A 17,720-nucleotide genomic window follows, 5' to 3' on the forward strand; every position below is an offset into this window, starting at 1 on the left:
TTTTCATGAACAAAAGTGTTTTTTTAAAAGACACTGTGTCCTGTTAAAAGACTAATAAAAATAAAAGTTCAACTTAAATCTATCAAAGTGGAAAAATTCAAAGAATTAGGCTGAAAATACAAGCCAGATTCCCTAACTCATTCCAGTCTTGTTTCTTTTAGCTCCCTGTGGCTTTTTGGATTTAATTAAGGATTTAAAAGCCTTTCAGGGACATTCATAGTCACAAGGTGTGGTTTAATCCAGGATGTGTCACTTTTGCCCCCAGAGACTGGCTAGCACTGTTTGTTTCAAATGCTTTTGTAGCTGTTCTTCACACAGCCTATCTTCATGGCACAAAGCCCAGTTCTGCAAAAAGCCGTGTCATGTTGTGCCTGCGAATGGCGCACACACACACGGGTTAGCTGGCCAGTGTGTGCAGAATCAGAGCAGCAGGCACGGCAGTAACTTGTACCTGTCCTCTGCACAAGTGCTCCCACTGTCACGCAGCTATGAAGTGAAAGGCTGGTGTGGAGCAAGCCTGAGCATCTACCTACACATGGGAATGACCAGCTCACAGCAGTCACTGCATAGGACTGAAGAACAGTTTACCTTGTTCCTTATTCCTGCTGTGAGGCTTCTGGTTTCTAAACCAGCAGCAGGCCCCTTTACTAGAGCGTTCACTCCATGACACTGCAAGATGAGAGCTGTTTCTCATGACAAGTAAGGTTTCAATATATATCAAAGCAGTGCACATGTTCTTGTTCTCCTGGGAAAAACCCAGCTTTGAACAAGTGTCTGGCCAGACACCAAGGGCAAAACAGACCTTTTTTTTGTTTATAGGACTGAGCAATCAGAGTCTCTGAGTAGGAACTCAGTAGTGGATAACTGCAGCTTGTTATTCTTGTTTATTAAAGGGGGTTATGAAGGAAAATTAATACAGGCAACACTTACTACATGGGAAACAGTGTCTCAAACGTTACAACTCCAGGAAAGCTGGTGTCCTCACAGGTATAGACCTCAGCATATGGTAAAAAGGGTTTGTGTGATCTTTAAGACAGGAACGCAGAATTGGAGGAGGTCTTATGATTAGCATGTCCCTGATATCACAAGACCCAAGTCATACAATCCCTCCCATAAATTCATTGCACTCTAGCTGTAAACAAGTTTGGGTTTTGCTCTACCACTTTCACTGAAAAGCCTCTTCTGACCCTCCCCACTCAAACTCTCAAGAAGCCTAATCTCTACACTGCATTTAGCACAGAGCCACTTTATACCTTTGCTTCTATGCTACTATTGACTTTGTAAACAACTCTTTTCCATCCTGGTGGACTATTCCTCCAATAACCTAAATGAGATGTTTTTCTTAACAGCAATCCTGTCTTCCATCTCAGGCAGGCAGGGAAAATCCAAGGACTACTCAAGTACTACAAAGGGCAATGACAAAAAGGACAACTATGAAGGCTTGGAAAAAGGAAGTTTAATTATCTCAGTTATGATCTTGTTTTGAAATACCATATCAAAGGGGAAGTCATATGTGTAGCCTAGAACTGGTGCTAAGTTACATACGCAGTTGTGCTGCTGTAACTGACAGGGTACCTGAGGCAGATCAGTTAAAGAATTAAGCTGAAAATATGCAGATCAAGACCCAGCACAGAGAAGATGCATCAGCTGATAACCTTTGACTTGAGAAAATCCTTGACCTTCTCTACATGGGACTGTGAGCCCATCTGTCTAGTAAATTTTGCTAATCACTTCCTACTTCTTTCATAGCTTTCCCTATTTGAGTCAAGAACCTTTCAGCTTCTGCCCATTAGCAATTCTCCTGTCAGGCAAGATGCACAACTAAATCTCCGTGTTTTAGACTGTAGCCAGTCACCTGGAAGCACCACGAATGTTAAGTTATCCCAGTGCACAGTTTGGCTTCCAGCATAACAGCAACCTTGTCTGAAGTATCAGAGATTGGGTAAGGTCAGCAGTGAGAAACTGAGCAGAGTCGGCTCGTACCCTGAAATGGCTTCCAGAGTGTCTTGTTCAAGACTGTCTTGACTGATGCAAGAAAATTTTTCACACTCTTGTGCTTTTTCCACCTTCCTCTCTCCAATGGGGGGTACAATTGTACAAGTCAGCATTGTGGAAATCCTGGGAATACCTGACTCAACCAGCTTCCTCCCAGTGGAGGCAACTGCGACTCTGATCTTCTGTTCTTTTGCAGCAATTGTCATACACATTTTCAATGTTGGAAAACTGAACAGCCTTGTAGAGGTGAAGTTTGAGGATTGTTGTAAAGAACCTGAACAATCCTTCATAAACTGTTACATAGGGGCAAGTAAAACAACTGATCCAGTAGTCTCTTCTGAAGTTAAACTGTTAAATCTATGTCAACAGCAAAATGTAGGGGAAGGCAGAAGTCATTCCAATTCACAGCATATAGTAACCTTCATCCAGCTCAGTGAAATTTAGACTCTCATGTAAATAAGCTTCTCAGATGGCAATTCACCAGATTCTCCAAGTTTGCTGAATCAGATTCTGCTCCTGGCTTTGAGCATTTAACTAGTCCAGAAGCAGGCTCTATCTCTGACATCTTCCCCAATATATCAGCAAGGTCTACACTTTGTGGTTTACATTTTATTTCACAACTCTTTAGGACCATGAGGTATATGCATGACAAACATACAGAAAATCAAAGTTTTTGTTTGTGTGGAGGTCTAAATATGTTGCTTTTGCTTAATAAACTTACAGCTGTCTTGCTGCCTCAGTTTTCTCACCAGTCTGAGACAGCTCCCTGGACTAGGGTTGCAATATTTTGGGGATGTAGCGAAGGATCCCTCAGCAGTTCATGGCTTCTTATATGAACCAGGAAATTCTTTGAGCTCACAGTGCTTCGTCTGACTTTACTATTCTCACAAAAATTCTGGGTCCCTCTTGAAACAAATGTTGTTGACCACCTGTTCCCTTTTCCCACCAAAAGCTTCTCCTTTCTCAGTGACATTCTCAGGTTTATATGTCTCTTCACTGATATCTGGCTTCTTTGTTCTGCCAGGTTTTACTTTACTGCTCCATGAATACAAGGTGGAAAGAGTTATTTCACTGTTTGTCAACTTAGCATTTTGGTATAGCTGTTGCTGAGCTGGAGCATTGTTAAGACTGACAGTTGTCTATTTTAGATCTGGGAAGAGTATGTTCATCATCTTACCTGAAAAAAAAGTGGATTCTATACACAAATGCAGTCATCCAGTAGCACAGCAACCTTCTTGCTAGCAACATTTCCATTGCAATTAGGACTCCATTTCTGACTAGGTAGATTCCCCACCCCACCGCAGAAAGCCCTGTCTTCACCAGCTGAAAGTCATGTAATCATCTTGCCCCACTGCTTGAAAAACACATGTATGTAAGGAATGCACTTATACCTGCTCTTCAAATTTCTACTGAGTATGGTTTGTTTTATTTCCGTATATAAAGTGGTTTCTAACCCAGACTTTGCATGAAAGAGATTCCACTTCTCACTTGGAAAAGCCCATTAAGGAAAGAGGGTTGTGAGTAAACAAACCTCAGCTGCAGAAAAAGGGCAGTAAACACAAAACTCAAAAGTAAATAGAGCTGAATTCAATTAATGTTTTTTTCAAGTCAGCTTTTAACAATGTTCGCATGGTGCACTTAACCTGTGTCAGCTACTTTTTACCATATGGCTGCATATTGAAGTTGAGTGAAATACTACAGTGCACTGGCTATAAAACAGCATTTCAGGGTACAATTGACAACATGCTGAGGAAAACCAGGATGACTTGTCAAACAAGATGGCAGTCATTGATCTGGGGCTATACTTTCAGGCCATGCTTTCATCAGAGTATAAGAAAAGTCAGATAATTACAAAGGATACAGAAGCTAATTTGAACAACAAATTTACAATCAAAGGTTACTTTTGGTTAGAAGGGACTTCTGGAGGTCACTTAGTTGACCCTCACCCCCACAGAAAGAAAAGCCCACTTTCAAGCTAGATCTGTTCCAGTAATGGTGATTCTTTACACTATAGAGATGGTTTGTAAAACTTTTCTCCTTTGCTACTTTGTGAAGTAGGAATGTATTGGTTTTTGTGGCAAGCAGCATGTTTCTGTCAGGTGAAGGAAGAAATTCTGTAAGAAAAGATGACTGCACCATTTCTTAAGAAAGGCATAGGATTTTGTTCATTGGCAATCCAAAACTCTAAAAGGCATTTCCAACTGCTCGCAGTTAGCCATGGTCAGAATCAGCTGGTAGTTTTCTGGTATGCAGACATAAGTCTTGTAACACTTAGGTTTCAACTGGCCATTAGAAATTCCTCTTCCAATTCAGTCTTTTCCCAAAGATACTAACATTCTTGATATTAACTGTTGCTTTCCACCACGTCTGCGCTAGTGGAAATCAAGTAATTGAGTGGGTTTAGGCTGTTGCCAGTATGAAAGTGAATATGGTATAAAACAGAGGTAGTCTTCCTCTCCTCTGTGCTCCTAATCACAGAGCAAACTGCAACTCACAGAAACTAAAAATGTTGCTGTGGTAGAAAAGCCCAGATAAACCTACTGCAAGCCCTTAAAATCTATGGTAAATAGCAGAGGTGAGGAATGAGCAGGAAGACTCATCACCCAACTTGCCAGTTGCTCCTGTGCTAAAATGGCAAATATCTCACTCACAGTAAAGCAGGTCAGAGGATTGCAAAAGTAGTGTTCCTTAGCCAGACAAGAAGAATTAAATACTTAAAACCTATTTTTTTTAATACTTGCCAGTGAAAAATGGTCATCATTAAAATTCAGTGAACTATGTTTTTGATGACTATAAATCAGTGAGTAGATTCTTTGCACATCTGCTCTCACAAACATTCCACCAACTTTAACTGAGTCCATACCTTTATCCAGTACATTAACATGCTATTGCTTATGACATTCTCCTAGTTTGGACAAACTTATGGAGCTGAATAGAGGAGGTACATATCAGAAAAGATAATGGAAGCTTCCTATGCAATGTATCCACTATACAACTCTAAAATGCCAGTTGAGAGTGTCAGTAAGTTTTAAAGTCAATCCCTACAAACTTATCTTTATATTACATCTAAAAATGTTTAATATTTCTTGGTCTAATAATATTGACTCACTGTAAACTCCAAAATTATAAAAAAAACCCAAAAAAACAACAAAAAAAAACCCCAAACTCCAAACCCTTCAAACATTTTTCAGGCAGTTTATCTGTATCTGAAAACTCTTACTTCAGCTGTTCCAAGATAACAGCGTGTAAAACAGTAGATGAAGCAGAAAGAACAGAGACTCATCGTATCACACATGTATCATATGCTCAGTGGTTTGCAGTAAAAAACAACTCACGCATGAATTCATAGACACATATAGACTGGCCAAGCTGCTGACAAGCTAACTTTCACACACTAAGATGTGACAATCATCATGATTTATTTTGATTGCAGGTCATAAGAATCCAGTGAGAGTTGATAAAAATATAAACTTGTAAACCAAGATACATTTCTGGGTATTCTTATGGTTATTACAGTAAATGGGACTATTGCCCCCTTCATATGAAAGGGAGTGGGTAGGGCATAGGATTGTTGTGCAAAGCTGAGCTGCCTCTGCCTGGGGATGCCAGGTGAAATGTTTCAGTGTACAGACCATTAAGAGGGAAAGCAGGGCAGTGTTTGCTATGCCTGTAAAATGAGCAGTAAGTGCTGCCCACACCTGTTCTTTCCTGCCCACACCAAGGCAACATTTACTTAGCAGCATAAGATAATGTCAGGATGACTTTCATTTCAGTAAGGAACAATGATAATCACCATAATCTAATTTCAAAGGCTGTGATGTACTATTTGTGTTCATCCACATAAATTCAGTTTGAATTACTTACATTTTATGATTATGAGGAAAAAAGAAACAGAAAAATGCAAAATGAAGTCCTTTCAGGAACACAGCAGGTTAGATTTTTCACCATGGCTGACGTAAGGGGCTCATAGTTCCCAGCGGAGTACAAATCTGGTATGGGGAGAAATTGCATGACCTTATGCACTGACCCTAAACTATTGCTAGATGTTGCAAGCCAGGTCAGTCCCCAAGCTGCTATTGCATCTGAAGCTAAGCAATGCTTCAAGAAGCTGCCTCTGATTCTCTGACATCTACCTGATTTGCCACGTCAGCAAGAACATTGCAAGCCTAGTGCGGATTTGTCTCAGTTGAATCCAATGGCTACAAATGAGTATTTAAAGGTACAATACGTAGGTATTAAAGTAGAGGTGATGACAGAGAGAGATTCGTTTTTCTCTTCCACAGGTAAAATCAACAGCCGCCCTGATATTTAAAATCAGCTGTCCTGGTGAAACAGAAGAGGGTGTGAATGCTGTCTTTCTGGTCTCATAGCAGCACTGTAGGTCCACTTCGTGCTGGTGCAAATAGCTGTAAAGTGACACTGGAGAAGCAGCTCCCATCTAAATCCAGAGCCAGTGCTATGAAGAAAACCTTAACATTACTGATGCGATTATTTTTGTGAAACAGATAGCACTCTTCCAAGAGCACAGTAATGACAAAAGTAGTTTCCATGTGAACACTTTTCTTCAATCTTGTTATGTCTATCTTAGGAGAAAACACAGCTCACCAGAGCCAATGCTCTTTGAAAATAATATGACAAATCCTATCCAGTGCCCTTGCTTCACTATCTGATGACTATCTAAGATGCAAAGCTGTTTCCTGCTGGGTGTTTTTTCAAAACTGGCATGGTAGAAGCTACACCAAGCACAAAGTGTATTCAGAGTTGAATGAGGCATTTTTAGGCATTCCAGTAAAAGAAAGTAAAACAGATAAGTGCCTGGCATGGAAAAAACTCATATTTTCCTTTGAGAAAAGTTAAAGTTACTGTTTAAAAATAATCAGTGGAGAAATCTGGCTGAGCTTCATTTTCACTTTTGCTTCCAAATTCCTCCTAAAGAAAATTCTGTTGAGTAATCAGTTTAAATGTAAAAGTTCTTAATGTCACATAGTATAGCATCACAGTTCATGGTTTTTTACCTGACTTACTTATGCAGTTTTACATAGACTGTGCTTAAAAATTCTCTTCTGTGATATAATGTTGATTTACTGTTGGTGTTGGGATTTTGTTTTTGTCTTGTCCTTTGATTTAACTTCAACCTCTTATTGATTTTGTTATATGAAATATCTTCCATATATTGCCATGCTGGTGCGTACTTGTGGTAATTTCCAGTTTAATGTGTTGGAAAGCTTGGAAATGAGATACGGGCATGTAATGATGTCTCCACTTGAAAGATGACTGTTTAGACATAAGATAGCGTATGCAGTTTTCATTCAAATTCCCACAAGATGTTTGAATCCAAGCACCGTTCCTGAGACTGGAACAGTTAATAAAGGCATTCTTAAACAAAAATTCCTTGAGTAAGTCCATAAGTAAAGTGTATCAAAGGCACTCAGATAACCTCTTCACAATGGTAAACCACATTTGATGACAGCATAATTCTCAGTAACTTCAGGATATGGTTTCTGAAGAGGCATAGCTTTCCATTGCTGCAGTGCCAATAAATCCCCATGAGTTCACTGTTCATCCCAAAGCTAAAGTGCTGTAACTTTCCTTTGAAGTCCCCAAAACCAGATACAAAATGTGCAAATTACGGCATGGGAGATGAATACTTTTCACAGACCCACACTCCCACTGTCTCTTGAAGCTGTGACAGTCGACAAGTATAAAGCCTCAGTTTGAGAGTTAAAATCATCTCCTTAAAGAAAGAAAATGGAATAGTATTATTTTAAAAATCTGCAATAATTTAAGCAAATAAATACCCTGATTTTAACAACTGAGTGGTAAAAGAGTGAAAGCCCTATCTTCATTGTATGCAAGCTTTTCTGGGCCATGCTGAAGTTACAATGGCTCCTTAAAGCTGCCATTAATTACAGAGACATCCTGTTGCAATCTTTTCAGAGGGAAGAGTTCTCTCTCTCTCTCTCTCTCTCTCTTATCTGTGGTCCAAATTCTGAATTTTCTATTACATCAAAGCTATCACTGACTATCAGCCACATAAATGAAATAACAGAACTGAAATCTGGTTAGATAGCATCCACAGGAATGCTTGTCAGTAAAATCTGTGCATCTGAATAAAAGTTTGCAGAACAGGGACTTCACCAATGAGGTCAAATGTCCTACATCTTCAGTGCTGATACAGCTTGAGCTGTAAGTTAACATGATAACATGAACAATCCTTGTTCCTGTAACCAGGGCCATATGGGTCATTTCCAAGGATCTCTGGTAAAGTTATCTGTGGCTTTCATGCTTCAACTACCTACTCATCATGGAAAAAAGGTTCTTTCCAGTGTTGCTTAAAAATATATGATGCGCAGAAATATAAATGTTTGTCATATGACTTACTGCACACTGCACAAAGATTTTCAGTCATTAAAATGAAGAAGTAAAAGAAAACCACAAAAAGCAGCTACCTCTCCTTTAATTTCTTCATTTCAGTAAGTGCACAGACAAGGCTAGGGCCTACAAAGTGAAAAAAATCTACAACAGTAATACACCAAGCCATGGGAAGCCACGCTGCACTCGGACAACGTGCACTGGAATTGTGTCCGGGCATGCACCAACGCTGTCCTCCAGATTGCTGCTTGCCTTGGGCTTCTGTTCATTTGCACATGGCATAATTCCACTGAAGTTTCACACCATCACGTGAAAAATAAGAAGGGGCGTTTGACTACAGCAAGTGCTGATTTCTGAAAGGTGAAAGTGTTTTTCTGAAAGTGTCATTTTGACTGTAGTATCTACCGATAGTAGTGAATTGGACAGCTATGGGTGAGATGCAAGCACTACAGTCTAAGGTGGCATGGGAATCAGTGAATTCATGCCCTCTCTGTCCAATCCCTAGTTTTCATTTCACCTATGAAAGTTTTTTTTAAGCTGGTGAATTCCTGATGTATGATTTTTTAGCAGTGAGAAACATGGGTGGCTTCTCAAGTAAATCTTGTCCTTGGAAAAGCCCAAAGCTGCCTATGCATCCAGAAACTGCTACGTATTGTTTCTTCAGGCCACTTGGTCAGCTGCATCACAGTTTTGCTTCATTTTTGCTCCTTGGGGGAGAATCATTCATATTCCTGGAGCACATTAGGCAGCCTCAGGGCTAGCCTCATTAGGCTGTGTTAGGGTCTGGTTGGACACCAAGGAAATACAGCTGAACCCGATACCACCGTACCTAACGTTGGCCACAGCCTCTCTCCTGACAATACATTAACCTATCTGACTTTTATTTATAGGTGACAAAACTGATTTATATAAGTAGGTGTTTTAAGAGCTTTCTCATCATATTGCTTTATAGTTTTCTATGGTGATTTCTTTTTTCCAGTTTAATTTTAGTACAGGACAGTTATATGCATCCTGATACTTTTTTAGGCATTACCTTCCCTCTGTAATGTGAAAATTCCAGGATGTCTAGAAAAGTCACATACTCATAAGATGAGAAGTGGCTCAGTGGATGATCTAATATTCCAGATAAATGAGGTATTATTGTATTTGTTGTTAAAACCTGTGGCCTGAGCAGACTATTGCCACAAAAATCTTGATGCCGTCCAGAACAACCAGCTTTCTGTGTGTATCCTACTCAGCTGAGGCTACTAGAACTGCAGTTAGTATGCAGAGATGTATACCAAGCTATGTATGCAAGCTATCTGTATCTCAGTAAAAGGGAACAAACATTTATAAATTTTTACATCGCCTGTGAGAAAGTCATAATGTTAGATACTGCATTTTTAGAAAATTGAAGAAAAGTTGAATTTAAATTCAAAACTAGCGTCTATTTTGATGTAACATTATTATGATGTAATTATATTGATGTAATTATTGATGTAATTATTATGATGTAATATATATGTAATATATTAACATTATTATCTATTTTGATGTATCATTATTATGATGTAACATCTACAGATTTATAAAGACTTTAGCTGTAAGCAAGAAAAAGCTGTAAGCATAAATATAGAAAACCCTATGACTTACTGTTCTCATCTTTCAGGTTAGGGTTCAGTTTTCTTTTCCTCTCTGTTAAAGTAAATATATACAAATTTAGCTTAAGCATTTCTAGATTTGAAAGAAGCAATACAATTCAACAAACTTTTAGATTAAACTGAGCTTTAAGTTTATTATTAACTCATACCAAATTCATGAACTTCTCTACACTTCTTTTCTTTTACAAATTTTGAACAAAATTCTGAAGTCCTTAATAGCAAGACTTTCATTTCATGAAAATAAATACATTTGTCTGAGTTTACTGGAGTCTATTCATAGTCAAGAAAAGACTAGAATAATAGCCTGTTTGCTTTATTACTTTTCCACTGTTGCACTTACTTACAAACAAGGAAAGAAATACTATTCGTAATAGTCCAGTACAGCATACCATGTTAGTTATAGACCCTTAATGGAGATCAAAAATAAAAATTCTGTGTCATAAGCCATAGCTACACTGTCTTTTTAGCCATGAAGAAAAACACTATTCAAACTACGTTTTTACATCCCTCCTTACCCAAGCCAAAGCTTGTTTGTGTTCTTTACAGAATAGCAGCTGGTCAGATAAATAAATGTATCTTCCCATATACCTTGTCTCATGTAAGTAACAAGGTGAGGAAAATAAAACCCAATTCAAATGATCCAAGATTTCATTTTAGAACAGAGCTCACCTAGAAATAAAATGTGACCAAAGTCACACAAGCATGCCTAGCGTCACTAAAAATTCCAAAAGCTCATTCACAGAAAAAATAAAGAATAAGTGAAAAGATCCACTATCTGAAGAAAAATGTACCTTTTCTGGGTTGCCCATTCTTGAATGATTTTCTCTTTTTAAAGATTATTAGTGCAGAGGGAAGGACAGCTACCATCACACATGTGGGGACAATAAATAAGATCGGGGATTTTTGTCCACTATACTGTGTACTCATTAAAGCTGTCAAAAACATGAAAAGAAAGTAAATTTATAACTTACAAAACAGGCATCATTTATGAAGTTATCAGTTCTGATTCTCCAAAGTCTTGCTCTGACTGAACAAAAGATTCTTAAAATTTATCAGCATAGTGTTTTACACTTATTTTATGAATACTTTATTCTGCAATATTACTATAAGAAGCTTTACAAAAAATGAGTCAAATCTCTCATTTGTATGGCATTTGAGTAAGCACTACTGCAATTTATCTGTATCCCATCTGAAGAACAATTAATTAGAAGTCTAGATCAGGGAAGACACCCTTGCAGATTAAAGAATTTCCTCTTACTGGCAGCCAAATAATGGGAGCTATCCTGAAATTAAAATATACAGAAAAATGACAGACTGGTTTGTTGGACTGCAAGCTAGCTGAGGCTTCAAAGGCATAAATAATGCTGACTTGTTTCTTTTCCAGAGCACCAATATTACACTGTTTTCTAGAACCAAATTCCAGTGATGGATCATAGGGCATGATGTATGTAGAAATACTCTCTGTCTTGTGCAAGTCCAAGGTGATACGAACCTAAAGTGGAAATGTGAGCTGAAGTTTCTCCATTCAGTTCTTTATTCCAGAACACGCAGCTGTAGTTCTCACTCATACTTGGTTTGAACGTCAGGATGCTGGTGACATTGTAAAGACCATCTGTGGTCAGCGTATAGGTGGTATTTGCAGATCCACTGAGATTGAAGTTCTTCTCATTTTGCCAGAAAACCTCTGCCAAAGGAAAGCCTTCTGACTGGCACATAAAAACAAACTTGTCTTCACCTGGTTTTCTCATTACTTGTGTGTTTATTCTTTTGTAAGATGCTGCATAAGAAGAAGTTGAGTGAAATTACTTTATGCAACAATAGTAATCTTCCCACTTCACTTTCCTGTCTTCTCTTTAATGCCATATTTTGTCTATGGCTGTACCTGAGGTACACTTATTTGAAATAATGAAGGGTGTTCTGTCGAACAATTCAATATCCATTACTCAATCTTCTCATGCCTACAGTGACAGAACTTACTCTGCTACTTTATACAAGGCAGCAGTTGACACTGAATTTATAATCTATCAGTACAGAGGAAACAAGTGAAGTCTCATGGGACTCTACTTTCACTTTTTGAATATGCCGCTTCAAGAAAAAGGCTGGTTTTAATGTTTGTTTTATCACAGGTTATAAACAAGTGTGATATCTTCATCATATTAGAACAAAATGAACTTAGAATTTCTGTAAGGACAGTTCAGAGGAACCAATGTGGGTCTTAAAAATGGCTGTATCTATTTTTTTATTTGACAAATCTCGTTATTTAAATGCCTGGATGAGAAGTGAATGCTGCCTTATATCACACAGACATACTGCAGTTAGTGGGAAACACCAGAGGCCTTTCAAAGGACTAATCTATCATGCTATCCAGTAACATATGCCTTTATTACTAATGTCCATTTGGCTTCAATGAACACAGAAAAATCACACTTCCTTGCTCTGGCAGCTGCCATCACTTGGAGAATTCCCAGCCACTTGGGTTGTTGCAGCAGGGCTCCTAAGTAAATTAAAGCACCTCTGGAAAACTTTTGGGAATGGCCAGAGGTGGCCCAACAGGGCAGGGGGTCAATTGAGAGGTGGGGACACTGCAGAAGAGGGTGTGGGAAGAAGGAAGAGGGATGAAGGGCAGAGGGGGAGCATTCGTTCTCCCACTCTGGCACAGGCTGCTCCTGGAGAAGCTCAGCTGGCTGTTGAAGCAAAGACCAGCCAGCACCACGACAACTTCTTTGGTTCACCTGGAGGCTGAGCACTGGGTCGTGGTGAGAGAATTAGCAACAAATTCCTCCAAATTACTCAATTTCTACAAGCCTGTAGGAATTGAGTAGAGACATCTCAATGAATATATACTTACATTCAACTCGGCCACTAACCTTTTACTTCCAAAGTAATGTACTTGTAGTCCACCCCCTGGTAGTCAATGAGACAAAGGTATGATCCTGCATCTGTGATCTTCACGCTGGTGATCTGAAGGAGAGCTCGTCCCAATTTCAGTTCACTGTGCAGAAGTGCTGCTCTTCCTATGTTATCGTGATGTTGGGATAGAGAGGAAGTCTTCCCCTTGCGGAGCGTGTACACCTCTCTTGATTTCGACTGGCCCTGCCTTTTTTGCTCCCAAACAACAGTCAGGAGTCCTAGGTTTAATGAGCCGTTCACAGGGAATCTGCATTCCATGGTCACATTGCTCCCATACTCCACAACGTACAGCTGTTGGGGAACTTCAACTGTAAATAAAGCTACAGCAGGAAAAGAAAAGAGTTTCATTTTTTGTATTAAAATATGTTCTGATTTTCCTTACATTTGGGCGAAAAGGTGTCACGTAGTCAGCCATATAGTTACTAGTTTAACTAAAAGTTTTACGCGTTTTTTTTCCTACTCACACTAACATTTTTACTATGTCAGTCATATTTATAGTGAATCATCTATATTCTGTATAGATTACAGAGTCTGAAAGACAAGGACAAAACAAGCAAGGGTTTTTTTTACATTTTAGAAATAACTTAAGGCTGAGTCAGTGAATACGCAGGGAGCACTATTATGAAACTATGAAACTTAGGACACATATGTCCTAAGATTCTAGTAAAAGCAACAGTTAATTGTGGAAATAGTAAATTTAATTTCATCATCCTTCACAAAGAGAAAATCCAGTGTAACCCCTGTGAAACAGAGCTGCATTGGATAAGCAGGTGTAACATGGAAGAATTGCTATGTAGCAATTACAGTCTTCCACAAGCCTGGGACCATGTGAGTGTCATTTGATCCAATGCATCTTCTCAGATACATGCAGCAGTTATTACAGAAAGTATATCAAAGTAATCTGTTTAGCCATTCACCAAATCTGAAATTCATACTGTTATGAAAAGTTTACCATTTTGAAGTGTAATTGATAAAGGAGAGTTATTTATGATACATCATTCAACATACCTTCTTACTACTTTCTATATTGGATGTACCATATATTGGTAGATTTAGTTCAGAAGCACTTGGAAGTATTCATAGTGACATTCAAAAGAGAAGTTCATGCAACTGTTTATGCATCCCTTTTATTTCATGTGTTTGTGAAATACTTACAGGGAAGGCTTCAATTCCTCTTAGCAATGTTTGTTTATTCACTTTAATACAACTGTGATGAGGGAAAAAATAATATGAGAAAGCGCTAAGCCCCTTCTGGGTTTTGGCCAAGCTGCTCCTGGTACAGGCGTGGGCAGGGGAATACATGTGTTTTTACTTCACTCTGCCTCTATATGCAACTGAGGTTGCTCTACTTTACAATTGGCTTAGGTTGCTTTGGTCACCTTCCCTCTCGTAGCTGTGCCTGATGATGCTGGATGCCTCGGCTGCCAATACACTATGCTTTAAAGAAGCCTGGCTGTGGAAAGTGACAGGCATCTGTCCTGTGCTCAATTTGTACACAGTGCCTTCTGTGAGACGTCGCAAAGCAGCGGCTCCAGACATCACTGGCTATTGGTGCAAGTGTCACTGGAGCTGCTGAAGCCCACGCACTGAGGGCGTAGCGGTATTTGCTGCATTGGTTCTGCTGGTGGAATTGAAAGGCAGTTTCGCTCTCACCTGAAACCATGGAGAGCTGTGTTTCCAGCAGCAGCATTGGGAGGATCTGCAACATTTTCTCAGGTGGATCTGAAACAAAAGTAGTATTGCATCAAAACTTGCAACAACCACCTTCTCCTGCTGAGGTGGACTATAGCCATGCTAGCCTTCAAAACCCATCGCAGCTAAAAATCAGCAAAACTAAAAACAGACACAAGGCTACCATTAGAAACAAGGAAAATCCTGATTAAAACAACCCATGCACACACATGGAATACAAACCACTGACCTGTGGCAATGAAGAGAAATAAAACATTTCCACAACTTCACCTGTAAGGCTTTCAGGATCTGTAGCTTGCAGGCAGTCTTAAATAGCCTGATGGGACAGTGTTTTTACAGCAACTTCACATTGAAACTCTACCCCTGAATAATAAAAATCAATTGCAGTTGATTTCTCACATGTGGGAGAGCTTCATAAACATGCACAAGCAGAATTTTTTAACTGCCTGCGCTAACACCTGATTTAGTTTACAAGATTGCTAACCCTGGTTTTGTTTCAACTCTACTTTGCATGCTTTTTTGAGGATACTTATTGTCCAAGTTCTTTAACCTCAAGACCAGCAGATGCCTGGAACTCAGTGTGAGGTACTGGAAATCTCAGGGTAGGTAAATTAAAGTTTGCTTCAGAATGGATTAGGTATGAACACTTACCGCTGCTAATTCTTTCACTATGCACATGGCAGTGCCTGACATGTACAAAGTACCTTCTATTACTGACAGTAAACCAACTGCCCTGAAATAATGCAGAAAGTCCAGTTTTAGAGTGAGTATCTTCCTGTTCCAGTAATAACCAAACTATTGTTTGTACTTTTGTATACAGATCAACATAACTAAAAAGCAAAAAACAAAAACCAGGGACAACATTTAAAACAAAACTGATGAAATAATAGAAAAGAAGGAAGAATTACTTTGAATAAAGCATGCCAGCATATAGTATAATCTGAAAAATTAGTGAAGGAGATCCGGAAATAATCATAAGGAAGTAAAGAACAGAAGGAGCAATTTTAGACTTCCCCAGAGCTAGCCTTACTGGAGAGGGTTTTAAATTTTACTTCCCCATTCATTTGTGGCTCAGCTTGAAACATTCTGGCTCTAATTTTCTCAGGTGCTGCATTTCTCTGATTGCTTCTACCTTTGAGCTCTGAGTACCTCAGAAAGACAGGCTCAAGCTTTAGCAAAATTAGCGGCCAAAATCAGAGGGCTTTTCCTAGAAATTTAGACTTTTATCTTTTGATGTCACAGCTAAAGGTGACATTTATGTCACAGTAAAGGTAGATATGCAAACTACAGTAAGCAGACTTACTACATATAAATGAAAGCTAATTACATGTATCAGAGGACGGAGTTGCCACTACTTAATCTGTGATAAATCATACCATAAATACACATACCATACATACATACGGTACACATACCATAAATAAATAGAAGAACCCAAACAGGGAAACATTTTCGCTTGTGATACTGAAAGCAGAGTCATGGAATGCTTGTGGTGATCAGCAAGGATCTGTATTAGAAGGATCAAGTATCTATCAGCAAGGATGTGTATTAGAAGCCATCCTTCATTATTTCCATGATCTTACTAGTAGACATCAACCTGTTGCGCAACCTCAGTGCAATCTACCCATGCAACTTAATCATGTTGCTCTGCCAGGCATCCTGACATACTTCCATAAGGAAGGTCTGCACCAGCATCTGGAATGTTATTTCCTCCAAGCTTGCAGTACCGATCATTCACGCTGTTACAGAATAGCCCTCATTTCCTCTCTACCTTTTGTAAAACATATACCATCCTCTACTATGCAGTAGTCCTTGTACACAACTATCGTAACACATTCATGCACAGCACTGTCTTTTTTTTCCTTTAAGCAAAAGGTCATTTCTAAAGCATATTCATCATCTGTCTGTTACAACTTCACAGTGATATAACAAAGGAACACTGCACCATAAAAATCAGCACTCAGTGGTTCTGGCAGCAAAGTCAGGAATTGAAATCCACATCTGAGAACATGAAGTCGCATGACATTTCAACAGCAATTCAGATCCTGTCAGTAAATGAATTTCCCAGACCGACTTGCAGAAGAAAAGGCAAGTTTTCACACAGTGCTGTGTGATTATGAAAATGAAGCTGAATAAACCTTTGAGGGTTGAGGTGATGAAAACCATAGCATCAGACATCTGAAAACCATCATGGCTCTTTATGAGTTGTAATAGTTCCAGTGAGGATGTAAGGACCAAGACTAAAAATTTGAATGGCAACAATGAACACAAAGGCATGACAATATGAATGGAAAAAGGGAGGAATATAATCTCTTTTAATACAGCTTTTTTATTTTACTGAAAGTACTAAGTTGAAACCCACACTTGACTTTCTGTGGCCCAAGAGGAACATATTCTGGTAAGTTTTCTCAGTGAATGCTGAGTGAAATCCAGAGGGCAATGATAATAAATTGCTAAAATTCCGCAAAGGTCAAAACAGCACTATGTATAGTTTTCCTCCTTTTGATTCAGTTGATCATGTCTATGACTTTAGTCCTGGCCCCAGCTCACATACCCACAAGGATTATAACACTCATCTCCAAAAATAACGTCATTTTTTGCCAATGCAATGCACCAGTCCACATAAAATCTCGAGTTGTTGCCAAACATCCTCCTGGGAAGGAGTGAGAAAGATATTTCTTGTTCCCTCAGAAAATTTAGACTTGGCATTCCCATTTCAAACTGCACAAGCTCTATGCTCCAGGCCACAATATCGTTTTCAACATATTATTCCATTTTTGATATATAGACTTAATTCAGTTCTACAGACAGAAGTGAAGAGATGCTTGTCCTAACAGAGCTGTATATTATAAAGATGACCTCAGGAGGTAAAAGTGGTGGCAAAAGGGGAACGTCAGACTCTGCTATACGCTTAAATCATGGAGCTCTTGAGCAAAAGCTGGGATACTTCTTTTAAGTAGCTGTGCTTTGTATAGATCTCTTTGGCATGTGTTTATTGTTATGGCTACTGGATCTTACCTTCGGAGAACACTCGGGTTGTGAACCAACACTGAGTTGACGGGGAGGTTGGCACCAATCTGGTCAGAATTGTTAATGATTTCTCAGTTAGTA

The 17,720-nt window shown here is 39.0% G+C and overlaps 1 protein-coding gene across 1 annotated transcript; it reads right to left on the reverse strand.

Moving 5' to 3' along the window:
* Positions 1 to 7,105: 7,105 nt before the first annotated feature.
* On the reverse strand, positions 7,106 to 16,712 carry PDCD1LG2 (programmed cell death 1 ligand 2). Its single transcript, XM_030005842.1, has 8 exons — positions 16,555 to 16,712; positions 14,839 to 14,972; positions 14,571 to 14,639; positions 12,875 to 13,237; positions 11,500 to 11,784; positions 10,799 to 10,939; positions 10,000 to 10,041; positions 7,106 to 7,729 (listed from the first exon to the last, which is right to left on the reverse strand). Exons 3-8 carry the CDS (start codon positions 14,623 to 14,625, stop codon positions 7,647 to 7,649), a joined length of 969 nt encoding a protein of 322 aa, XP_029861702.1. The 5' UTR covers positions 14,626 to 14,639; positions 14,839 to 14,972; positions 16,555 to 16,712; the 3' UTR covers positions 7,106 to 7,646.
* Between the last annotated feature and the right edge of the window lie 1,008 nt (positions 16,713 to 17,720).

The sequence above is a fragment of the Aquila chrysaetos genome, chromosome Z (assembly GCF_900496995.4).
Source record: "Aquila chrysaetos chrysaetos chromosome Z, bAquChr1.4, whole genome shotgun sequence".
Lineage (NCBI taxonomy): Eukaryota > Metazoa > Chordata > Aves > Accipitriformes > Accipitridae > Aquila > Aquila chrysaetos.